The 27,476-nt window shown below is 39.7% G+C and overlaps 1 protein-coding gene across 8 annotated transcripts in view; it reads right to left on the bottom strand.

The window, feature by feature from the left end:
* The window catches only part of LOC116096412 (BEN domain-containing protein 5), a 1,197,642-nt gene that overhangs the window by 333,187 nt on the left and 836,979 nt on the right, over window positions 1-27,476 (bottom strand). For all 8 annotated transcript variants that reach the window (XR_004120993.1, XR_004120994.1, XM_031378205.1 and 5 more), the window contains exon 6: window positions 22,733-22,772. Coding sequence is in view for 6 of the 8 variants with exons in the window: in XM_031378205.1 (XP_031234065.1) it covers window positions 22,733-22,772 (40 nt within the window). In the remaining 2 variants the exon portion in view is untranslated. The remainder of the gene's footprint in view (window positions 1-22,732; window positions 22,773-27,476) is intronic.

Below are 27,476 nucleotides of genomic sequence, written 5' to 3'. Positions count from 1 at the left end.
ATGGCTTACTACAAACTTCCCACTCCCTGGATAAGAAAAGAGAATTATAGGGAATATGCTTGCACGGAGCCCTAGCATTTTCTTTCCCATAAGAATTGGGAGACCAAAATAAGACTCAGAGTCAACCTGTGACTTGATTCTGTTTCTTTCTGACTCCTCTGGTTCCATTTTGAGTATTATGTTTATCACATACCACGACCCTTTCCACTTGTCACACTTAGTCTTTATAACTGCCTTGCGTGCCAGTCTTTAGGGTACTAACCATAGATTGTACAACTCCTTCTTCCTCTCCTCTCCACACCAGCCTCTCCTAAAAGTTTTAATGAAATTGACTTAAGAAGTAATGAACTAATTAATTTGGTGGTAGAATTTTCAAGACATTTAGCTTGTACCATGGTTATTGATGGCTATCTTTAGCCAGGCTTTCAGTGAGAATTGGGAGAGAAACAAGAGCAGAATGTGAACAACAAACAAACTGGCAACTAAAGAGAAGCCAAATATTGTGCAGTAGGGTAAGATGAAAGGTACTTTGAGGGTGTTTCAAGAATCGGTGAGATCCCATTTGCCATAGACACTAAATTATAAAACTATAAACACATTTAACATTATTTTCCATGATAAGACAAGCATGTTCATGGCACCTTGCTTGTACAAGGCCACCTAGCGTAGTATTTTCTTAGGTTCAGCCCTCCAGGCACTCAGAGACCATTGGAACCATGGTCCACAGAGACTACATTTCATCTTGAGCTGGAAGCAGAACTTGGCATTGCCTACAGTACCGTTATGCAGGCATACATAATCCAACAGTTACACAGCCATGGTGATTTCCACAAGACTCCAAGGAAAAAGCTTGTGAAAAACACACTTGTATTATGGGTTGTGTGGTAGATGTCCTCCATCTGAACAAACCCAAGCTAAATAATGCCAGCTTTTCTGTCATTCCTGAGTTTCCCTAGACAGGTTTCCAGGACCAGGCCATGTCAGATGTGACATTTCATAGACAAAGTGAAACAGAATAGTTCGGGTATAGGGAGTTTTAGCTTATATCAGATATGTATCCACGTGGTGACTGGCCAGAACATTGTGCAAAGAAGGGTTTGGAAGGAAATTCAAGCTGAGGAGAAAAAAAAAAAACAATGCCACGAGGGTTTTCCCATGCCGTGGATGCATGTGATAAGCAGTTGACAGTCTACATTGTCAAGCAGTTTTAAACTACAGAACTAAATTCAATCCTCTACAACCACCTTCTTTGGATGATTCCTAGAGAATTGGCTGGATAAATGTCAACATCAAAGGTGATGTTATTTTCTTATCATAAAGTATATTGATCTCTCTGTACATGTCACATTGCCCATCTGAAAGATCACTCTACCAGAAACATCTCTGCTCCTGTGTTAGTAGATGAAATAATTTAAAGATGACCATCCTATGAACTAATGACTCAATAGAGACAAGAACTTGGAATAATGTACTTATCCACTTGCAACCTCACCTTTCCAAAATAGTGCAGTAACATTTGCAGTAACAGGATGACAACTAGGAATTAGCAGGGGTATATGATTGTTTTACATATAGATGTGATGTTATGCTCCACAGATGTGTTGGGCTGCATTCTTAGCTATGCTGGGATGCATGTGGCTTGCAGGCAGCAGGTTAGACATGCCTGATTTAGGCAGTTTTGAGCATATGGAACTGATGAGGGAGCCCCTTAAAGTTCATTCCTTCTTTCAACTTTAAAGCTCTGGATACAAATGTTTAAATGTTTGAGGAACAAATGTTTAAGAAATATTTACTGGCTTGAATTGAATTGAATTCAATTGAAATGAAATTAAACAGCCCTTGAAAAGAACCCACTCAGTACCAGCCATAGTTTCTGGCACACAGTCTGCTCATGAATGCTTATAGACCAGAGTTCTACAGTGGCCTGCATCCAGGACAGGGAAAGCACTAATGGAAAAGAACAGAGTCCTCAGAGGAGCTTTAGAGGAAGAGCCACACTAATGCTGCAGCCATTGTTTCACCAGAAGAGCAGCTACTTACAGCTCCTTCCTCTTCCCCGGCTGAGAGAGAAGTCTGATAAATCTGTTATTGCCCCTCTATACTTATATGAAATAAAGGATTTGAATTTGGGCTTATGGTACCAGGGGACACACAGAAATCACATCCTTTCCTGCCTGGGCCTAGATAGAGTTGTCCCTGCACAGGAGCGTGAAAACCACGGTTCTTTCTCATCTTGCTTGCTTCCTTTTGAAGTCCCCTTACTATGACATTGAATGGGCCACAACAATTGCATTCATTTGAACCATTATCTCATTGTTCTAAATGACATATTTTTGCCACTGGCTCTATAACTGTTTCTCTTTAGGTGATTTCTAAAGAATTTCATGGCCTTAATGAGTACATCAATTATCGTTCAGGAAAGAGCCCATGTCTCCTTAAAGGTTATTTGAAGGTTGATTGCTATCTTAGTGCTTATATCCAGCAAATCTATCTCAGCCTTATGAATGCATTTGACCTTTTTATAGGTACATGGGAAAAAATAACAGAACAAAAGTTAATTTAGACTTCTATAATAAACTTTTTTTTTCTTGAAAGATGTGAAAGGGCATTGAAATCGATATCCGCACAATAACATGCTGATGAATGTTGGGACTTGGTTTTCTCATTTTGCTAACTCGAGATTGGGGATTCTGAATAGTTTTCAATCCCGCATTCTTCTGGCACTGTGAAGTCTGCCTTATTGTGTCCACACAATGCCACTGCACACTCATTATGGGAGTACCAGTGGTCCTGAAAAGGTCAGTTAGTTAGAAATGTCAGCATTCAATGGAGCTGCGCAGACCTGTGTGTGCATGGATCCAATTAGAGCAGCCAGGCAACACTGCTGAAAACCAGAATCCTAATGAGTGAGCAGAGGAAAGGAAGCAGTTCTATTCCCCCCTCACACTTTCTCTGTATTAAAAAGAAATGGAGATTGCTTTTCAGCCACCCTCTATGTAGGTGGTTAAGCTTTACCAAAGTCCACTTAGGTTCCAGGTGGGCTGGTAAGGGAGTCTCTGCTTCTGCAAAGGACTAGAACGGGCCATGTAATGAAGAAGGTGGGAACCATAGTAATGAAGAAGGTGGGAACCGTAATTTAGACTTCAGACAGGTGAAATGTATCGTGCCCCAAAACTAACCCAAGTGGATAAGAGAAAATAGCACTCTTAGTAAGTTCATTCCTAAGCTCCTACTATGTGCCAGTAAAAGCTGGTTCTTTTTTATTTTGTTAAAGCAAGCTCAAGGCAGTGGTGGCAACAGGCATTAAAATGAGGATCTACAGGTTTTCTGAATTCATCCCTGCTTGTATTGATATGGTCTCTTCTTCTAACTTATCATAGTTATTCGGGAAATTCCAGTGGTTGTGACCCTGCGAGCTGCAGTGATGTTGAATTATGATAAAGTTCCTAAACATTGTCTTTCTATTCCAATGCTTCTCTTGTTGACACAGTGCATGAGGCACCTGTGGGTGGTGCTGTGAGTGGCTCTTTTCTACCTGCCCCTGCTTTGTTTGTTCATGCCTGCTAATCCTTGTGCCCACTCTCAACAGTTCCCAGTCAATATTAATCTGATGTTTCTGAGCACAGATCTATACTGCTTCCTCTCTTTTGGTTTTCTTATTACAAAATTCAGACTTCTTTAATATTTACCGTTTGCTACCACAAATTTGAACATCCTCTGAGCAGTCTCTGTTAGGATTTCATTGGGAAAAAAATGTTCAAATAAACAAACAAAACCCCAAACCAATTCTGTTATAAGTAATTCAGGGATCATCCTCTAAGAACTAAGGAAGGTTTTACAACAGACATAACGAGATGTCTAAATTCAGTCTGTAGTGATAGGTGATGGTATGAAAATTATCCTGTTTAATACGCCCATCTTTGGCGGTCTTTTTTTTTTTTTTTTTTTTGTCAGAAGAAAAAAATTTCTAAAGGACATTCATCCATGCATCCATGCATCCATCCATATATCCGAGTGTAGATCTCAGATGGGCCAGGCTGATTCCCCTGGTGCTTTTAGTTTTTAGAGAGAAATACATCAGACTTATAAGATGACAATTCAAAATCTACCCGGAGGAGTAGAAATTATATTGAAGTGCCAAACACAGCCCCTCTTGGGATTTCAGATAATTAACTACTGGGCAGAGTCTTGTGTGGTAGGAAAAACACAGCAAGTACCTAAAGTGACCATCCTCTGCAGGAGCATGCCTGGTCTTAGACAGGGCTGAAGTGCCGCACAGCATTGGATACAGGCCAAAAGACTGATGAGCTCTGACCTTGTAGGAAGCTTAACTTTTTCTTACTGATCTGTGAGTCTTTAAGCACTGAAGACTTAAGTCTTTCTTGTTCTGTGCTGAAAACTTAACTCTTTCTTACTGTTCTGTGCTGGAGAAACTTAACGCTTTATCTCTCTTATTGTTTATTTTATAATTTTAATTTCTTTGTGCTTGAATAAGCACTGGAAAACTTAACTCTTACTTACTTTATAATTCTCTGGCAATTAACATATGCTGCTTAGCAGCAGGGAGTTCAGTAGAGGATTGTTAAGGCTCCTTTCTCTTTTGCCCAGAAATCTTGCCTCTCACTGGCCAGGTGAGGGAGGCTTGGAGCAATTAATTATTTTTGGTGAACCAGGGAAAGAAAGTCATTTTTCACAGAAAACAAATATGCACACCCACACACACCCACACACACACACATTCATACACACATAGATATGTGGGTCCGATCACCTGTATCAACTCTACAAGTATTCATGCATACTTACATACACACATCTATACTTACATGTGCATGTATACATATACATACACATCATATACATATATATCATGTACAAATACATATATATCATATACATATACATCATATACATATAAACCATAAACATATACACACACATATACATATACTTGATGGATGAAGCCAAACCCCCCATGAACAGGTTTCATTGAAAAGCACCAGTGCAGGATAAAAAAAGAAGCTCCAACTTTTATTGGAGAGAAAGAAAAACCTTTTACCTTTTTGTTGCGTTCACATGTTGTAATAATAGAGAAGCCTATGTGGCAAGAGAGTCCCAGGGACAACTGACAACAACTTGTTTTTATTTTATGGGGACCGTGTATGTCATTATTCTCATTTTACATGGAGCATATTTAGTTTTCATAATAGACTACAAAAGTATTATGACCATTTTGCTAGCTTACAAATGGTAAAATAGAAATGAGGCATAAATGAGCTTTCTAAAAATCAAAATGCTAGTGGAATTGGCAGATTCACACACACGCACACTCACCACCACCACCACCACCACCAACAACAATTACTATTATTTCTACTACTGTCACTACCACTACCCAAATAAAATTATAAAACTGAAGTTTTTCCTCACCCTTCAAATATTTGTAAGTTCTTTTTACCTCATTGCTGGGCTGATATGACTCCAGCTGCACTACTTCAAAATGTGTAGCTTTACAGACATAAAAAGATATATATATATCCTGATACTCCATAGGTGTGGAGACAAACCTATTACTGCATTCCTTTAGACTGTAGTTTTTGACCTCAAGCTCCTAAATCCCTAAGAGCCACTTTTCCCAAAGCTGGATAAACTTGTTTTCCTCAGAAAACCCATCATGATGACCGGTTGTCATCAACAGAGCTTCTGTTTTATACATTAATGTTCATTACATTTCTCTTCTAAAATTGATAAGGTTTTATTATCATAACTATGTCACTAATTCTACATTTTGTTTTTATGAGATAGGTATTACCATCTGTGGTAGTTTGAATGAGAAATGTTCCTTATAGTGTCTGGCATTTGAACACTTGGTTTAACACAGTTGGTGTCACTGATTTGGGGAGGTTTAAGAGGTTGTGATCTTGTTAGAGGAAGTGTTATCAATGAAGGCAGGCTTTGAGCATTTAAAGAGTCACTCCATTTCTGGTTCTTTCCATTTCTAGTTCTCTCTCTGATTCATGCTTATGGATGAAGATGTAAGCTCTCAGTTTGCTCCTCTAGCCTGCCTACTGCCACGCTTACCCACTGTGATGGTGATGGATGTGCATCCTTCTTGAACCCACATCTCCAAATAAACATTTCCTTTTATAGTTACCTTTGTCATGGTGTTTCAGCATAGCAATACAAAAGTAATCACCTGTCTGTATCTGATAGCTCCAAGACAATGAAATGACCTTCATGAAAACATGGATCCCAGGAGTAGTAGAATCAACTAATGCAGGAGTGTTTAGTTCCCTGTAGGATGGCAGTATCCCTAGACAGATGGTTCTATGGCATGCAAGAAAGCTAGCTAAGTATAAGGCCCTGAGTGAATGAGGCAGAGTAGCTATTAAGAAGTTTTCCTCTATGGTTCCTGCCTTGAGTTCCTACTCTGATGGACTGTGATATGGAAGAATGAGCCAGCGAATCCCTTTCTTCCCAGGTTGCTTTTCATCAAACTGTTTTATCACTGCAACATAAAGTAAACTAGAACAGAAGTTGGCATCACAATAGTTGAGAGTGTTGCTGTGCTAGATCTTGCCATGAGGATTTTTGACTCTGAACTATTTCGTTAGAAGATTGTGGAGATTTTTGGAGCTTTTTACTTGGAAAAGTTGTTGACTGTTCAAAGTTTAATAAACTGTTGTGGGAACCTAGAAGAGAACTCAGAGAAAAATGTGGACTGTGGAAGTCTGCCTCATGAATTTACAGAAGTGAGCAAGGACTTAAGAACTGAACCAGGGGTCTGGAGAGGTGGGTCAGTGGTTAGGAGCACTGACTATTCTTTCAGAGGTCCTGAGTTTAATTCCCAGCACCCACATGGCTCACAACTAGCTGTGGTTAGGAGCACTGACTATACTTTCAGAGGTTCTGAGTTTAATTCCTAGCACCCACATGGCTCACAACTATCTGTAATGGGATCTGATGCCCTGTTCTAATGTGTCTGAGGGCAGAGATGGTATACTCACATACATAAAATAAATAACATCTTTATTAAAAAAAAACTGAGCCAGGTACAACTCATGTACTATATTGACTGACAATTTTTTGTGTGCTGGTCATGTTGGGTCTGAATAATCTACTATGATTAACCAAACCAAACCAAACTAACCAAAAAAGCAACCAAAAAACAGTACCAGTGAGGGGAAATCCATGCTTCACTAGGACAATAGGCTTCTAGTGAGCTGGTGCTGAAAAATCAGATGCAATTAATAAGTGATCAGCACCATTGAGGTGAAATCTTCCAGAATGTATTTCCTCAGGGCCAGCACACAGAAGTTGTAGTCCCCAGGGGTGAAGGCTTTGTCTCAAGCTGGAACCTGAACTTGGCAATGTGTAAGAGTCACTTGCATGGTACTGGTTTCAAAGGCATGAAAGCTACATGATTGAATGGGTCATGGAAAGAAACTGAGGCTGGCCACCTTGTGGCAGGATTGGGGTCACTACAGAATGGCCAGAGAAGGGAGTGGTGAAGATGAAGCCTTAGTTACACTGGAAATACCAAGATAGGTACGACTATGGGACATCTTTCAAGGCCAGTGATTCCGTGGGTGGAGCTAGCCTTAGACCAAGAGATTATGTGGGCTGTGGATGAGTGGATGACAGAACTGAAGAGGTGGGGTTGCCCACGCCCAGATGAGTCTCAGATGCTAGACACTAAGCTGTAAGATCTGGCTTCATACTACTAAATTTTGCTTTTGCTTAAGTGTGATTGTTTTATACCCTGGTTTTTTCCTTGTTGGATAAGAAAGTATTTAACTTTGTAATTTTATTTTAAAGGAGCCCAGAGGTGAGAGACCCAAAAGATAACATTGGTTTTCAAAGTGCTGAGTTTATTTATTTTTTTTAAATTTGGACTCTGTTTTATATTGGAATATAAAAATGAGATCTTGGAGACAACGAATGAAAGGTCATGACTTAATATCATGTAATGTGTAATGTGTTCTATTTAACATTAACTGTTGACTTGTTGTAAGCAACCTAGAACCACCTGAAAAAAATTGAGTAATTGTCTTTATTAGGTTGGTCTATGGGCATATCTGTGAAATACTGTCTTAATTATTAAATGATTTAGGAGGGCTTTACCCACTGTAGGCAACACCATCCATAAATGTGTGGTCTTGTGCTGAGGGTCCACTCAATATGGGAATTGATGCCTAATACTGTAAACTTAGCCAACTATCTATGGTTACAGAGGTCCTAGACCCTAAGGGTAAACTAATATAGTTTATGTTTTCTTTTCTTTTTTTTTTTTTTTTTTTTTTTTTTTTTTTTTTTTTTTTGGTTTTTCAAGACAGGGTTTCTCTGTGTAGCCCTGGCTGTCCTGGAACTCACTCTTTAGACCAGGCTGGCCTCAAACTCAGAAATCCACCTGCCTCTGCCTCCCACGTGCTGGGATCAAAGGCATGTGCCACCACCACCCGGCTATAGTTTATGTTTTCTAATACTTATCCTCATTTTCATAGATAAGTGTAGCTCTCACAGGAGTTTTTTTTTTTTTTTCATTTTTTTCAGCAGATGGAAACCATTATAGATATCCTCAACTGGCCAAAATGCACAGAATAAGTGACATGGGGTGCCAAACCCCAACTGGTATATTTACAATGTAACCCTTATATCTAAGGCTCAGGGAATATCATAGAAGAGGAAGAAAGCTGCAAGAGCCAGAGGATTAGGATTCTTATTGTGAGATAGTGTCTTCTGGACATGACAGAGAAGCTAAAACTCTTGATATACTAATAATATAGTTGCCTAAACAAGAACTGCACAATGACAACATCAGTATGTGCCAATGTAGGTAGGGGTAATTTTTTAAGTCTTACCAATAGATGAAGAGCTATAGGCAATGGCTGCCAAGGGAGGGAGAATCCATTTTTCTCTATGAACATGTACCCTATTCTCCTACAGGTGATCCAAGCCCAAGTGGTCAGTCCTAGACACATGTACATATGACTACCAGATGGATTCAATAGTTTGTATATTCAAAATTTGTGAAGTCATGAATTTGAGGGGCAAGGCACAGGGGAATTTAGAGGGATGAGAGTAAAGGATAGAAATGCTATAAATTAAGCACTCATATTTGAAATTCTAAAATATTACTCTTAAAAACAACAAAAATAATTCAGTCAAGCATGAGCCTATGAGTGAGTGAGCCAGATTGTGAACCAGATTGAGGCAGTAAGCAGTATTCCTCCAAGACTCTTGTTTTGAGTTCCTTCATGATGGGTGTGACATAGAAGTATAAGCCAAATAAACCCTTTCCTCTCCAGTTGCTTTTGATTAGTTTTTTTTTTTTAATCACAACAACAGAAAGTAACAAAGAATACGGTAGGACAAATCCACACATGCTCTGTTCTCAGATGTTCTAATCTGATGTATTGGCTTAGCTAGGACACAGAGATAGTCAATGTATGATGCCCTAAGATCTTGGAGTATTTCCAACCAATGTCAGGCCTCAACTTCCCCAGTTTTCAGAAATAGTGTTTATCATCGAATTCTCAGCCAATTAGGAAAATAGATATAAATATTTTAAAACGACTTTATCGTGACCCAATTGCAAAATAAGAAGTCCTACAAAATCTACTAGAACTTCTGAGAAGAATTTTCTTGCTTTTTCCCTATTGAACTAGAATTTGTGATGATGTAGTTTTCACATGTGGCCTGGGAATGGATTCAACACGAAACACGTTGAGTTAGGAGAAGAAGAAAAACAGACCCTGTCCGTTAAACCCTATATCAAGATGCATAAAATGTCAGCTTTATTTCTGGATTATTCATTTACATGAACCAATGAATTGTCTATTTTTTGCTAAAGTTAATTTAGATTGGAATTGAAGAATTCTACTTACATAGTTTCTGTGACTCAATTTTAGTTTTTGTGCCTTGAATTCTAGTTTCTTTAGACCTAGGACCTGCATTCAGTATAATGGCCAGTCTTCCAAGGTTCTCCCTTCACACCTCTCTTCCTAATTCTCATGGTAATTTTCATATTACATCCTTTCTATAGTTCAGCCTATCAAATGTGAATATTTGAAAATATGAGCCCTGAGCATTTATCTTCAACACCCTCAGCTGAGTCCTGGAATCTGGCACTTGATTGACTTCTTCAAACAAGTTATCTACATGCATACCATTCAATGTGTCCCTGAGGGATTATAAAAACAAACATGACATGCTTCTCCCAGTCTTTTTGTATTTCTCATATTCTGAAGTTCCTTATTACATTAAATTTTAAAGATATACAAAGTCTTATGTAACTCAGACTAGCTTCAAACTTACTTATTTGGGGTCTTTATAGCTTTGATAAACACCATGACCAAAAGCAACTTGGGGAGGAAATAGTTTGTTTTGCTTATACTTCCTCCATCAAAGGAAGCCAGGCAGAAACTCAAGTCAAAGAGGGAGGCAGGAGCTGATGCAGAGGTAATGGAAGGCTTCTGCATCGTAGCTACTTCTCCACGGCTTATTTAGCCTGCTTTCTTGTAGCACTTAGGATCACGTCCCAGGGCTGGTAGAGCCCACAGGGATATGAGCCTTTCCACATTGATCATCAATAAATGACATGACCTGACAACTTGCCTACAGGCCAATTCAATGGAGGCTTCTTCTCAGTTAGGATTCCTGCTTCCTAGATAACCCTAACATGTGTCAAGTTGGCATAAAAAACTAGCCAGAATGCTCTCTATGTAACCAAGGATAGCCTTGAACTCCAGATTCTCCTGCTTCTTTGTCCCAAATACTGGGACTGCAGGCATGCTATGCCACAGCCAGTGGTTTCTGGAATTTAATAGTCTGAGTAATGAATAAAGCTGCTGTTTTCCCTTGTTAACATAAAAGATGGAGGTTGGTCGATAGAGGTAGAAGTATAAATTGTTGCAACCTTTTTTAGAAAATGAGTTGGTAATAAAACTCAATAATTCTTTAAACATTAACAATTTAGTCCCAATAATTCCATTTCTGAAGTAATTTGCATAAAAAGTTATGCAAAAGAAGTAAGATTTTACTTAACCTACTTTTATTAGAATATATGAATCATACATAGTAATTGGTTTCGTTATGATATCTCCAGGCATGTATGCAGTGTATTTTGATCACATTCATCCCCTCTTGTCTTCTCTTATCCCCTTCCACTCTCCCTGATGCTTTTTCTCTAAGCAGCTAGTTTCTGTTCTACTTTCCTGGCTTGTTTGTTTATTACTTTGTTTGGGTGACTCAGTTGTTTTAGTTAGAGTTGCTTATGTGCACATGGGTGAGAGGCTTGGACAACTTACCAGTGGCTATACCACTGAAGAAAACATTTTCCCATCTCCTAGCAATCACTAACTATCAATCAATCTTCAGAGAGTGGGGCTCATGAGTCCCTTTTGTGGTAGTCCCTTTTATTTCTAAGAATAAAATGTCAGCAATAATACAGTGTAGGAAAGCAGCACTTGTTTGATAATCAGGATATATACAAAGATGGACATAGTGGCCCCTTAAAATGTGTATTACTTTGAAATGCTCATTGAATGCTCACAGACCTAGAAATTCCATACCCAGTAATCTATTAGGACCATATATTCAATTCAGATAGATATATACCTAGCTTGAGAAATTAGTCATAAGATGGAGGAACTAGAACAAAGTTAAATATCTACAATACTGACATGAGAAAGTACTTCTGCTGTTGTAATAAGTAAAAAGTCCAGATAAAATCATATGTCCTATATAGTTTTGTCTACGTAAAATAATATTATATATGCACAGAAAAAAGAAAAGAAGTAAATACATTCAAATAGTTAATAGTTATTGTGTCAGGGATACAGCTGATATTTTCATTTTGTTCTGTGTTTCTCAGATTTTGTCCTCGGGACGTGTACAATATTTTTTTAAACAGAAAGAATGGTTATAAAAAGATGGCAAGTATGTAAAATACATAGCAACATGAAGATTGTTTATGAAAAATAATGCTAAGTGAAAAAAGATGTATATGAAAACTTACTGTGATTGCAATTATGTAAATATGTTTCTGCACAGAGACAAGAACTGAAAAGGAAAATATAGAAATAGAATTAGACCTTGTATTGTGCTAGGGCTGTGGATTAGGAGTAATTTATTTTTCTTCTCTAAAGATGTTCTTGAAGCCACTTTTAATGACGTGGATGCATTTTTTTTTTAAAAACATCACTGCTGTGTTTCACTATGCTGTCTGCTCAGCTTCACTGGTCCGTGGCTCCGGAACTGGTTCTGTGGTGAGAACAGCTAGAAGTTTCACATTTCTTTGTTCTTCAAGAAGTTAAGTTTACATGTGAGGAACTTGAGGTGGAGACAAACCCCAAACTTGTCATGCAATGGCCAGCAGGTTTGGCTTATCAGTATTTAACATAACAGTATTTTAACAAACTTGGGAGAGGAAAAAGAATGTTTTATATATTTTTCTCCTGGATATTTCTATGATACATGGAAAATCAAATGTTTTTCCAAGATGCAGCTCAACTAGTGAGGAATCCCCTTTGACTATGATGTCCTTGACAGTATAGAGTTTCCTTGACTCTAGCAAAATAGGTGTGTTGGCCTTCTGTCTCAGAAAGAAGAATAAGGCCTAATTACATCCCCAAAGTTACAATGGTATCTAGCAGCAGGAAAGGATTTAGCATCCCAGAGCTCTGAAGAGTTTATCTGTAAGAGTATATCCTCGTGAGGTTGTGTCCACGGGTGTTCTCTGAGATATGACACAAAAAAAAAGTATAAGCAATGAAAGGAAGACAAGGACTGGGGAGATGGTTTAGTGGGTTAGTGCCTACCATGTAAGCATGAGGCCCTGGGTTTGGACCCTAGCACCCAACCAAAGCCAGCATGATGGCTTGCCTCTGAAATCCAGTGCTCTAAGCAGTGGAGGATAAGAAGGGGAACTAGCAGAATTTTTCTGGTGCCCTGCCAATCAAATCAATGAGCTGCAAGCTCAGCAAAGAGATTCTCTCTCAGAAACTAGGGCATAGAGAACACACACACACACAGAAACAAAAAATAGTTCAAAGAACAGAATTGAGAAAGTAAAACAGACAAACAAAAAAACAAGCCTCCCAAAATAAACACAGATTATAAACAAAAATACCTGCAAATTCTTAATCTGATAAAGTCGAACTCATAATCTACACATGTAGAAATACACTAAAATCCAACAACTAAGTAATAAAGCAGAAAATATAACCCAATTAAAATGGGAAGAGCAAATAGCACAGATATTTCTCCAAGGAAACTAGACACATGTTTTATAAATTCATGAAATTATAGTCAACATATTAGGCACTAAGGAAAAATCACATTTAAATCATAGTAAGATATTATTTTATACTCAACAATATGACAATAATAAAAAGACATGACAAGTGTTGGAGATGGTGTGAAAATATGGGATTGTCCTATGCTATAGCTAGGAATGTAAAATGATAGATTCATAAAACTGTTCTGTCAGTTTTTCAAAATGTTTATTCTAAAGTTTAATATATTAGCAGTGATTCTATTCATAGGTATATGAATAAACTGAAAAAACTGAAAATCTAAGTCTGCCTAAAACCTTGACACAAATACCTATAGAAGTATACTTAGGACAACCTCAAATGGAAACAATTCAACATTCCTATGGACAGATGAATGGGTAAGTTGTGGATGAACTTACAAAGAAACATTATGCAGCAACAAAAAGCAATGAAGATCTGATACATATTACATCATGAGTGAAACTTGAAGAAGTTACACTAAGTAACAAAATAAAAAGCCAGTCACATCACCATATGATGCCATTGATTTGAAATATGTAGTACAGGCAAGTACTAGAGACAGGAAGTTATTACTGGTTGCTAAGGGATGCGGTAAAAAAGAAATAGGAAGTGGCCACAAGTTTGATTTGTAGTTTCTGATGATAATCTGGAAGGAGATGGTGAAGTTTGTGAACATACAGACTACCACCGACAAAATGGTGAAATTCATGACACATGACTTATGTCGAAATAAAGTTTCCCTTTACAAAATTATGTCCAGCAATTTTAATGTGATTTTGGGAATACTAAAATCTTTGGAGAAGTACAACAATGTATATTAGTCATGTTTAAATATTTCAGTTGTCTTCATGCACATGCCTTGTGCCCTGAGAAGATTATATATCTGCATCCATTGAATTTAGGAACTACCAGGTGACTTGCTTTGATTAAGGGCATTTGGGCAGAAGTGGCTACTTCTAAAGGTAGATCCACATCTCTACCTTCCCCTCTGCCTGACGGCTAGTGAGGCAAGTACTTGTGGAACCATACTTGCAGTTCCATAAATACCCCTAGGACCTAATATTTCTTCTGCATAAGTTGATGAGCTTCCAATTGCTAATAGCTGAAAATCTACCCCAAGGGCTTCCTCTGAACATTGAGAAATGCCATGTCCATATACTGTAGACAGGAGATGTCAAAGGCATGACACTTCCACCTACTGTTGGCCTTTTAAAAGGAGTTTCTGAGGCTGTTTTCCACATTGACTTCAGTGTTCACCACCAGGCTAAGAACTGGTCCCTCTGTGACAGCCTGCTTGGTGCTGATGTTTTTCTCAATAACTCTCATTCTATGAATTTCCCTAAAGAAATAATCAGAGAGGCATAAGACAATCTTTATATACGAATGCTCAGGCAGAGTCTGACTGACTAGTTGCTCTGGAAGCTGGGGCAGGAGGATTGCAAATTCAAAGGCTTCCTGGGTAACTCAGTGAGTGAGTTTAGGATAAGCCTTTGTCACTTAGCAATATACATAATACAAAATACAAAATAAAACATGAAAAAGAGCTTGGCCTTCAGGTCAGTGATAGAGAACACACATAACATGTTTGAGGGTCCAGGCTCAAGTTCTAGTATCCCATCCATACATCCATACATACATACATACATACATTCCACTGAAGTGCCATATACAATTAAATAATTGAATAAGTGTATTCAATTTCTATGGCGTGACTTTCAGCTCTGTGACATTCTCAGAAAACATTTGGTAACATTAAAAGATTTTCGTGCCACTCAAATCAAGAGGGCTTATGTAGTGTATTCTAATTTTATTTTAAAATTACCTTTGTATTTGCATACTCACTTACAATAATAATGTTTTTGAAGTCTGTTAGAGGTTTTACTTAGCAAAATAACACTCCCTTATCTTTTCACAGAGGAGGCTATGAAGAATGAACTTTCTAAGACATGAAAAAGGAATTACAGCTGAGCTCCTGAGTCAAAAGACGAAAATGAATTCATGCTTTAATAAATTCCTTTATTTTTTTAATCATAATGAAGGTTGGCTATATTTGATAAAATAGGAAGAAGTAGTAGACACACCATTCTACTCCATTGTGAGAGCTGTATCCCCACAATGCTGGGAACACAAGAAATGCAGCAAGGTGAGGGGTTGCTGGTCTAGAGGTAGAAGCAGGGGCAGCAGGTGGGGCTGAATCCTGTGGGATGAGGGAGACAAGGTGACCTACAGCAGATGGAGATCAGAGGAGTTTCTGCTTAGAGTAGGGATCCTGGGTGGGGCTTTGGTGTGATGGGAAGAGGCAAGTGAAGAAGACTGCTGAGGACCTCTCCAGAGAGAGAACACCTGTGCACCTCAGGCCCAGGAAACTGAGGGTTATCCATCCTGGAATTAGACACACACCAACTTTTTCCCTTTGGATCTGCTGTGTTCCCCAGGTCCTACTCTGAAAATATGGGGGAGAAAACTGCAGAAAACACCAGAGAGGAAGACACAGGGACATTTGGTGGGGGTGGGGAGAGAAAACTAGAAAACGCCCTTTCCCAATCGATCCTCCAGATTAAAATTTCAAAAGACATGTAATATAAAACAAATGATAGAAAAGATGCTAAACAAAATCAACAATTGGAATTTGAATTCCCCGAAGATGAGACTGACTTTATAGAGCAGAAATTTTAAAATAAGCATGTTGAAGATGTTCTGAGAAACCAGTGAAGACATTAAAACAGCATAGAAATAAATCATGGAGCAGAATAGGCAGAAATAAAACAAGAACAGGTGGATAAGAACAAAGTTAGAAACATCGAAAATGGAAAATGCATAGTTATTAAAATATTTCAAGATAGAAAAAAAAAACCTAAGTTAGACATGGCCAAAAAGTGAATTTACATATTAAAATTGCTTGCAAGGCACTCAATGAAGTTGGAGTCAAATGAAGAAAGTAATGAAAACTGGATTAATGTCTTTCTTACTTTGGTATTGCTGTGATAAAGCACCATGACCAAAAGCAACTAATGGGAGGAGGAATTTCTTTCAGTTCATGGTTCCAGTGGGATAAATAGGAATTAAAATGGTGGGAGGCATAGCTGCTGCAAGAGGCTTAGATTCTCAGCCACAGACTTGAATCAGAGAGAGCAAACTGGAAATGGAGGCATTGAATCCTCAAAGGCCTCCCTCCCCAAAGCCTTCCTCCAGGGAGGCTCCAGCTCTGCTGACTTGTAAAACAGTGACACAAACTGCAGGCCAAGTATTCCAGTACCAAAGCCTAGGGGAACATTACCATTCAAAAGGTAAGAACAATGAATGGTGCTTGATAGGATCCAACATTTGTTTAGTAAGGATTTTTTAAAAAATTGGATATTTTATTTATTTACATTTCAAATGTTATCCCCTTTCTAGGGGGTTTCCCTCTGCAAACCCCCATCCCATCCCAGCCTTGCCCTGCTTCTGTGAAGGTGATCCCCTCCTCCGCCACCCTTCCCCCACCTACCACCTCACCACTCCTAGCATTCCTCTACACTGGGGCATTAAGCCTTCACAGGACCAAGGGCCTCCCCTTCTTAAAGCACAGAATCAAAGTAATGGTGGAGTAGACCAATATCAGAAGATACAATTTGCTAATGATTTTTCAAAGCTGAAGAAAGATGGATTTCTTTACGTGGCAACTACAGGATAAATAAAAATAAATTCAATCCCAGACACATGAATAAAAAAAAAGTCAGACCATTAAGATTAAAAATGAGTCTTGAAACCAACCCAAGAAAAATAGGTTCCTTAAATTATATAACAGCAGACATCTCATCAGCAACTTTAACATGAAGAGACAGTGAATAAAATCTTCAAAGTGCTGGGGAAATTCCTCAAATTAGAACTCATATCTAGACAAATTATCACTCTAGGGAGAAGCCAAAATAAGGATAGTCCTGATCAATAGGATTATCCAGGGACTCTCATTAGAACAGCCATTACAGCCCTGCTTTAGTGCAGCAGCTCACTATAAAAGGAATTCATAAACCACGTGGGGAAAGCCAGGAGCTAACACTAACTGCAAAGTTCCTCTCTTTTTACAAAAGGTTAAAAGTTAAAAGCCTAAACAAGAATGGCAAGGCGGTGACAGCACAGTATGTAAGAGATGGCAGAAGCCTACCCAGGCACTGGTCTGGCTGAGGATGAAAGGAATGCTGAAGGACTGAGGTTTGTAAGAAAGGGTGCAGGGTAGAACCACAGGGTAATTAATCAGCTAAGGCCAGAGAGAGAATCGATAGCAGCCAGATCTGTAGAGGGGTAGAAGAAGCAGGTCGACATCAACGCTTAAGGCAAAATAAAAAGCAAAAGTCAGGGAAGCTTCTCAGGAGGCCAAGGCATAAGGTTAAAAATTCAAGGGCCACAGAATGAGTTCAAGGACAACCTGGACAAGTTGGTAAGACTCTGCCTCAAAATAAAAAGTCAAACAAGAAAAAGAGGGTAGGGGCTGTAACTTAATGGTAGCTGTATGCTTAGCAATGGGATTGCCTCTGGGTTCAATTCCTAGTAAGGTTTAAAAAAAATTAAATGGGGCAGGTCAAAGCAAACACATGATAAAGAGGAAGCTCAAGTATGGAAGAAGAAATACATTCAAATGCATTATTATAGTTGGATTATTATATGTGTATTATATGTTGAATGATTAATGTGTATGTGAGCATATGTGTAACACTGCACATGTAGAGGTCAGAGATCAAGTTCATCATGTGAGTTCTCTCCTTCTGTCTTTACATAGTACACTAGTCAGGGTTATTGTTGCTGGGATGGAACACCATGACCAAAAGCAACTTGGTGAAAAGACGGCTTATTTGATTTACATATACTGAATCAGAATCCACTGAGGGAAATCAACACAGGAACTCGCTCGAACCAGGCAGGAATCTGGAAGGCATGAGCTGTCGCAGAGGTCATGGAGAAGTGCTGCCTTACCCAAGGACCGCCGGACAATGTACCCTCCCGTTATGATCACTAATTAAGAAAATGCTCTCAGGCTTGCCTACAGCCCAGTCTTATGGAGGCATTGCCTCAACTGAGGTTCCCTCCTCTCACAGGATTCTAACTTCTATCAAGTTGACATAAAAACCAGGCAGAACTCATGGATTTCAGGGATCAAACTCAGGTTGTCAGACATGAGTGGCAATTGTCTTTACCAGATGAAATGTCTCATTAGTCCACCAATAAATTAAATTGTCACAACACAGATTATTAGATTTTGCTCAATAGGTATAGTTTAGAATCTATAATTACAACTTTCAAAAGGTAAGGATAAAAGGGAAAAGGGTAACAATGTCTTCCAATTAATTAGACAAACAATATTAAAGTTATAATTTATTTAAATCAAACATAAGGAGAGTTGATGAAAAGTAAGGCCCATATACACAAACAAAGAAACAGGTTCTGCACATAGAAAAACTAGTGCAATGGAAATATAAGTGTCAAAAGATGGTGTTAGGATGGGCTGGTTGTCATATGGCTCTGAGACAATGAATTATTCATATGTAAATTTAAAAATTAAGTTCCTAGCTGATATTGTATACAAAAATTAGTCATTGATGAGACAAAGGCTCATATAGAACACAAGAAATTATCCAACATTAGAAGTACATAATAACCCTCTCTCTCTCTCTCTCTCTCTCTCTCTCTCTCTCTCTCTCTCTCTCTCTTTCTCTCTCTCATTTGTCTGAGACAGAGTATCACTGGTTGCCCTGATTGGCCTGGAACTGCCCTCAAACTCACAGAGATTCAATGTCTCTCTGCCTTGTAAGTACTGTGATTAAAGGCTATGCATATGTATATGTTGTTGTTACAAGTTTGTTTTGGAGACTGTCTTATTTTGTATCTTAGACTGGCTTTGAATCTCAGGCAATCTTCTCACTCCAGCCTCAAAATGCTAAGGTTACAGACCTGGTTAGAAAATGCTAGGGTTACAGACCTGGTTAGGAAATGCTAGGGTTACAGACCTGGTTAGGAAATGCTAGGGTTATTAAACCTGGTTAGGAGATGCTAGGATTACAATCTGGTTAGGAGATGCTAGGGTTATTATACCTGGTTAGGAAGTGCTAGGGTTACAGACCTGGTTAGGAGATGCTAGGGTTTACCCTAGCAGATACCTGGTTTAATGTCATAGCCATGCTGGAAAGGATTTAAGTCACAAAATAGCTCTTAAATCAAGAGATTGATAAACTTAGCATTAAATTTACAAAACCCCTCCACATATAGAAACATACCACACACAAAAGCAGCCATAAAAAAGTACAGGTCACATTCTGGGACATTTGCAGAAAATATAAGGAATATATTCAGCGTAATGAATTGTGAATCATTAAGACAGAGCTAACCCAAAAGTTTGTACTCAAAGGCTAGGACAAGTCATAGAAGACTTCAAAGTAGCAATGAGCAGACAAAAAGATAATCTACCTGACCAGCACCCAGGGATTTATAGGACAGCCACACTGTGGCACCATTTTATGTTCATCATGCTGACTGGGTGCCGAGGAGTTGGAGAAAGGGAAGCTCAGACATTCTGTTGTTGGAAGAGTAGACTTCCTGGACTCGAGAACAGTAATCATTACACAGCAAATTTGATTCATATAATTGGTAATTCCTCTCCTAGGTAAATATACCTAAGAGAAATTCTCATATTTATGTACAAGGAGACATGCACAGTTATCGGTGGTTGAAAAAAGTTATAAATGATCTCAGTTCTTATCAATAAAATGGAAAAGTTACAATCCCATCGTATGTGGACTACTATACAGCAACTAAAATGAGTGTACCAGAGCCTTGTGTATCAACATGAATGAATCTGTACAATATAATGTATGAAAATGACAATGGAATATGGCTTTTCTTCCAGTGTGAGATTTAGAGGGGATTTAGAGGATTGGCAACACAACAACATATTGTTCAATGTATAGATATTGAGAAATATTGAATACATTAACAGTAGTTAAATATAGAGCGAAGGAGAGAAACATCAAGAAAACATACTAAAAATTTCAATTACATCTCTTTTTAAAAATAGGAACTCTGGTGTAAATGGTGCAATGCTGATAAGATTCTATCTCTATTTGTTTCTGTATATTGAGACTTATTCAAAACATGGAAATATAAGTTTGAAAAAGAAATGCAGTACAGATTGTTAAATTCCAAATCTATATTTAGAAGGCTTCCAGTCTGTGTGGAGTTGCAGCACACCACAATGCTGATCTGTGCTTTGGATGGTTCCATGATCAGTGCCCATAAGTGCCAGCCCACTGGCTGCTTCAGTGCTGGCTGAGGTAATGTGGAGAATTGGAGTAAATTTGATAGGTAGAGACAAATGATGTGTTTCTGACATGGAATAGAGTCCTTTTTATAAGCCACGATGCTTATGGAAAGGTGCTTACTAACCTTTCCAAGAAAAAGCACACGTGGGTAATACCTGTCTGGCCCACTGGAGTCTAGTCTGCACTCTGGGGATCTGTGGCTGCTGCAGCTCTCCCCATACTCATGAAAGGTCAGCCAATCAGTATTTCACAACAGAAGCAGAGCCCACTTGAGTGTAACAGTGTGCCACATATATCTTTTGGGAAGTGCTGACCTAGAAGATATTCTGTTTTCATCTAGGAGGAGAGATAATTATAAACCACTCTAGCAGTACGGAGACACTTGCAATCCCACAGCTGTCTAAAAGGAACATACTGGAATGCACAAGTGCTCTGTTTAAATCTGTGTAGTAGCAATTAGGAGCAGTGAAAGCTAGCACACAAGAAATGCAGTTTACTAGTCTAAAAATACCATTCTAAAACAGCTGAAGACATATCTAGAACCCTCCCCAGTGTACATGTAGGCATCACACCAAGAAGAGACCAGATGTGATAGGATGTGGACAGTTGTTCCTGGTAATACACGCATACTTGAGGAAAACATTTTACAAAAGGAGTGTCACTAAACAGGATGGGACAGAGACAATCCCTGAGCCCTATCTTGAAGAGGAAATAGCAGGTTACTCAAGGGAGTTCTGTTGGCCCAGTTATGAAATTGCTAAATGAATAGAAATGTTAATCATATAAGTTTAGATGTAGCTTATTCTATAGGACATATTAAGCAGTTTTCAATCATTCCCACCCAGGCATGGTGGCATACACTTATATATGTAATACCAGCATTTGGGAGATAGAAACATGAGGATCAGGTGTTCAAGGTCATCCCCAACAACATAGAAAGTTCAAGGTCAGTCTGGACTATACAAAATGCAGTCACAGGTATAGCAACAATGGTCTCTATATTCATTCTTCTGTCGCCCCAAGTCACATGGAAATATGTCACCCGGAATGGGTAAATGCACCTTACATTTATGCTCATACCTGGTATGTCTTATGTACATATCAGGTACCTAGCCTGTTTGCTAGGGTTCTGCCTTCGGAGTGCAAGTTTTCAGGCTTTTTGCTAACTGGTTACAAGCATAGCAGACCTGACGGGTGGCAAGGCCAACAGGGATTGTCCATATTGGCTACTTAGATATTGAATGTCTCCACATTTATTGAGAGCGGTTTCCTGAGCCACCATCTTGCATATGAGCACTCTGCCACACTAGCTCCCCTTCCCTGGGACCCCTGTTCTTTCACAGTCCAGTGACCAATGTGTTAATGTTTGGCACCGGAGCTGGTCCTTGGGGCTCTTAAATATTTTGAATATCACCCACATGTGGAGATGAACTGTCCTACCCACTCACAAGCACCAGTGAAATCTCTTGGCATCAATAAAAGAAAATTGTTTCTGTAGTTTAGTTTAACCTCGATTTCCCAAACCAAAGTAAGATAGTTCTCTGACGTCACTGAACGTCTCACTGACGTCACTTACGTCACTGGGCTAGAGGACAAACCTCAGCGAAAGAGCAGACCTTCTTGTCCCATGGACATAGGAATTTTGTTTTGTTTTTGTTTTGTTTTGTTTTGAGACTTGATTGTCACCTAATGGAGAAAACCAAAAGCCACCTTGCCTCTCAGACCAGCCAGTAAGCAAACGGCATCACCTCAAAGACTGGCCCTTGCTCGTGAGCCATCCTCCCTTCCTTCTACAGCACCTTGCAGGCGCTTTCTCCATTCCCTGTCATTTTAAAACTTGTTTCCCAGGAGACAAGAACAGTTTCTTAATATGTGAGTCCAGTGAGAGACTTGGGGGAGAACTTTACCACTCAGGCAATGCAGTTGTCACCCAGAGCAGCATCAGTGTCACCTTCAGGATCCAGCCCAGAGCTGGGAAGGGGATAGGAAAGCATCCCAGGCACAGAGAGGAAGAAAGTCATTCACCTTGCAAGAATCAACTGATTTCATTCAGAAAGTCAGAGGAGCGCGGGGCTTGTGTCTTGAGAGGCTGCAAGGCATGACTCTGAGAAACTCCTAGCAAAAGGGTGCTCAGCACCTACTCACCGGGGCTGGTTATCGTCAGGAGGTCAAGCTGCCGCTGTTGCTGCAATAGAAAACATAACAGTGAGGCCAATGATTTGCACGGCCAAACATGTGCCTATCAGGGCAGGGGAGAAATGCAAGACAATGACACAGAGTAGTTTACGTTTTAAGGAACATGGTTGTTCTGAGGGTTCTTTCACCACACAGACTAGGCAAAATTGGTAGCCTTCCTGAGTGTCCACTGGAGCACGTCTAGATAAGCCTATACTGTAGTCATGAACAGAAAGCCCTGGGATGATTGTGGCTTACCTATGGACACAGAAAAATGCCCCATTCCAGTCTCCAGCAAGGCCCCAGTCTTTCTGTTGACCTCCTTCTCTTTCCTAAGAGAAATGCTGAAGACAGAGTGTTTCACCTTTTATAAAGGGTCACACAAACTATGTTCCGAGAGCTGTGGGTTTAAGCTTCATGTTTCAGGAGCTTCTCATCACTGGTATTTCCCTCAGTGGCACCTTGTAGGATTGCTCCCCACCCTCTTTTTATCCCGACACTTTCCAAGAAAGGCTTCCTGAAGTTCAGTTTAAGCAGAAGGGAAGTCAACAGTGATCTTTTGACTAGTGTAGACTAACGGCCAGGTGCAACAAGGGCTAGGAGCTCTAATAGAACATTTCAGACTTATGGCAATCCTACTGGGTGAGTATTGCCCAGAGGAAGAATGATTATATTCAAAAAGGGGAAACTATTTGCTCAAAACTACACCTCCACTAACTGGCAGGAACATGCCAGTTCCAATCCTGCCTCTAGAGTCTAAATTATGGCAATCATAGCTCATGCTAAGTTATCAGTAAGATCATCTATTTAGCATTAGTGGGGGGAACTTTTATTACAGGACATCTGACCTTTAGTCACACAGGCTGCCACTCTCATTTGCATAGAATCACTGATCCTTAGAGCTCAGGAGTCATTGTGTTTGACCTGTCCTCCATACAATCCCCTCTTCAATATCTCCTTCCCACCTCCAGCTGTGTGAGCTATCTCTGTTCCACCTCTTTCCCTGGCAGGACCATCCTACTTATTGTTCATTCAGCTCTCCTTTGAACAAGGTGAAACCCTGTAATGGTAGCGTTACTTCTTGTCGCCTCAGCCTATGGTAACGGCCTGTCTGTTTCTCCAGGCTAAATGTTCTCAATTTTTGTCATTTCCACCCCCCCCCCATAGAGATCTCTTCTCAAATTTCCTTGTCCCTGGGGTGATCTCCTTAGCCATTCAACTTTGACATGCTATAACAAAAAGCTCTTGAAGGGTTCTCTACTGGTGAATTCTGACTTCTCTGGGGTTTACAAGCAAGTTTGTGTCCCTTTGAGGCCTTCTCAGTAACACATCCCTGTTTTCCTGCCAGCTCATAACTCATTCCAGTTGACTTCAAGCAAACAATGCAACTCCAAGATGTCACTGATCTATGTAGCAAGCATGAGTTCTCACACTGAAATAAAATACAGACTCGCACATAACAGCAAGGGAGAATGCTGGAGCCAGATGGCCTCCTTCCCCGGATGTGGAATCTAGCAGAGGGAAAATTGGCTCAAACTGCCCTTGCCCAAGTCAATCTTCATGGCCTGGAACTCTGCTCATGCAGAAGAGAAGGACATAGTAGCCCTTCTTCTTCCATAAGTTCATGATGGACACAATTAGTGAAAAAAAAAAGAGCACCTATCCATCCAAAAAGTTTTAATTCCTTCTTAAGCTCTATGACTAAATGGTAACTCTGAGTTTGGGATTAAGTGGAGAAGAATGAGAAGAGAAACCTGGCAAGAGGCAGACACACCTGGGTATGTGTCCTGACTCTTGTGTGTGGTTTTTGTATAACTGACTGTTTCTGGCTACAAACTTCAGAACTTTGAAAAGAGCAAGACAGGCTTAAAGTCAAATGCAACCAGGTGCAGTACTTGTGGGCTCTCTTTGCTGGTGTCGAATACTCTCAGAATCCCTGGGCTCCAGAACATGGGCTCAAGGACAGAGTTAGAATTCAAAAGAACCACATTTTAAACTGTACTGTCACATTGCAACTTCCCCTGCCTGTGTGAATCTTCCTCAATAGATGAGAGACATCTTACAGGCTCAGAACTGCTATTCATCTTAGGTCCCTCACTCCACACTGCAGAGGCACTCTCAGTGAGCACTCGCTGAGCTCGGTGAACTAATCATCAAATCCACAGCATCCTTTGCAACCCCTACGCCTGTGTTTATGCTGTTCTTCCTGCCAGTGCTGTCAGAACTTCTCATGCTCTCCATGGAGTCCCTGAATACCAACCCCTAAGTCTAACCCACTTCTCTCCTTTCTTTGGCAGAATAAATATTTTCTGCTTTGTTCTTCCATCGCACCTTGCAAAACTGATCTCTTCTAGCATGTTGTCTTGCCTTTTTCTGTATCTATCGCATTACTTGATGACAGGGCTCTGCCATTTCATCTGTATGCCTTCAGTGCCCAGAACAAAACCCGGGAAGGGCTGTTTGATGCCAGCTAGTTTAAATGACTTCCTATTCTGTTATTCCCTCTGCAACGACCCTGTTAAGTAGGAACTCATCATTATGGAGAGTAAGCTGCGCCTTCTTTCCCAAGGCTTTTCCTCTGCCACGCCTTTGAGGCTTCTCATTTTTATAGTTTTGCTTTGCCATTCTTCAGTTAGCAACAAAGTCTATCTTTTCTGAGGGTGCTTCCTGTCTCCACCTCTCCCTGACCCCGTAGCTTCTACTGTCTGTATCCCCTGTGATGATGAATTGTCATTTGCTGATAAACCCTATTATCCACAACTGACTATGTGTGCACCACCTAGTGGCACAAGCCGGTAAGTGCAGTCTGTTTATGTTCTAAATAGCACTTCAGACAGGATTGCAAAATCCATGGTCTAAATGGAAATGAAAACAAAAGCATATGTTCCAGAACGACTGCATAACAGCTTTCAGCAAAGAAATGGAATAGTCAAGTAATTAGTTTAAAATTTTTTAAAAGTAAAAAATAATAAATGAAAGTGAGAAACGTCATTACTAGAGTAACTAGAGTAATAATCGCTTGAGACCGCAGATGGGAAACTAGAGCGTTTGTAAACTCGGGGCACCTGACTTCCTTTCTACCTGTTATTTGGCTTGTCTCTCACATGCCTCTTCTTCTGTCAGGCCTTTCTCAACCTGACAAAGCTGTGCTGGATCTTATCTGAGGCCTCACAGGAACAACATTACATTATGTTCCCATGGCCTCTCGACTTTTCTCAAGGGGCTTGCCCAGCACCTGACTAAGAGAAGATACCCAACAGAGATCTTCTGATCACTTGTTACCCTCTTAGACAGGACCCTACTCAGTAGGTCACCAGATGAGCTCCTGAGCTTTGGACATATTAGGTACAAACAATTTTTTTTTTTTTTGTGGAATGCCTCCATACTTTCTCTCAAACCCCTTTCTTTATAAGTCTCAGGAACATTGGAACTGAGCCACAGAGAACTTGGCCTTCTTCATCTGGATAGGGTGATTATGAGGCTGTGGTTAAAAATGGACTTTTCTTTTTGGTCACGACTGCACTGCAATTATCTCTTAGAATGAAAAGGGACGTAGTGTTCTTGGAGCTCAGGGCTGGTTTGTGTGGGGGTTCTGTGTGGCAGAGGAGAATAGTCATTGATTGTGTGTTCAGTGTTGCTTTCTGTTTTCACGCAAGATAGCTATTTGAGGAACAGTCAGTCTGTCACAGCAGAGACGGGAGACGATTTAGACAAGAGCACCAGCAATCCCCGAGCATTCTCCTGTCACCACAGAAACCAGCCATACTTCGGAGGGCCTGGGGATTTACATCTCCAGAAGGGCCTAGGAGCAGAGGCACACATTCAGCTTCAAGCCTCAGGTTTCTCTATTTCCAATAATCCAACTTCCCCTTTCTTCCCCAGACCTAGTCTCCTACTAAGCATCTGGACTTTTAATATCCCCTCCATGGAGAACAGTTCACCTAGCACCGACCTTTCCAAACTCACAGTTTTTAATGTCTCTTAACCTAGTCTAGCCTCCTCCCTGGGCAAACAACTGCTCCTGTTAAAGTTAAATCTGCTCTGATCTTTGAATAATTTAATGATCCTAATTGCATTTTTCATAAAGACTACTTTATAAGCTTGGCTTTCAAGAAAGATGTTTCAAAAAAGCAGCTCAAATTAAGCCAAGAGCAGAGAGACAAATATTTTATGTTTTCTCTTATTTGTGGTTTCTGAGTTTTATATATGTAAGTAAAATTATCTATGTACCTATCATCTATCTATCTATCTATCTATCTATCTATCTATCTATCTATCTATGTATCTATCACTTGAAAGTAGAAGTAAATCTAATGAGACAGAACAGACCAATGGGTAGAGGATAGAGGTGGGGAGGAGAGGGATGGTATGAGAATATGTTTAATATACACTACATACAAGTGTGGATGCTGAAAGAAAAAAGATGAATTTGAACAGAGGTACCTTGCATGGGTAGATTAGGTGACTCCCAGAAGCCATAGACTATCAAATGAAAATCCTACAGCCAAAGCTGGGCCACTTCCCTATAAATTGTTGGTGAGAGAGGTCTCTGAAGACCTCCGAACAACACAGGGTACTTATTTCCACTGTTCTTAGTTACCTACCAGAACTAGATTGTAAGACCCTGCCTAAAGACACCATACATTTTGGTTGGTTAAAGACAAAGAGAAATTAAGCCACTATTATGTTGGCTAGCTTTCATAGTACCATAATG

This window comes from Mastomys coucha, unplaced genomic scaffold, assembly GCF_008632895.1.
Source record: "Mastomys coucha isolate ucsf_1 unplaced genomic scaffold, UCSF_Mcou_1 pScaffold18, whole genome shotgun sequence".
NCBI lineage: Eukaryota > Metazoa > Chordata > Mammalia > Rodentia > Muridae > Mastomys > Mastomys coucha.
Note: the sequence above shows the minus strand (reverse complement) of the source record. Positions and strands in the feature narration are given on the sequence as shown.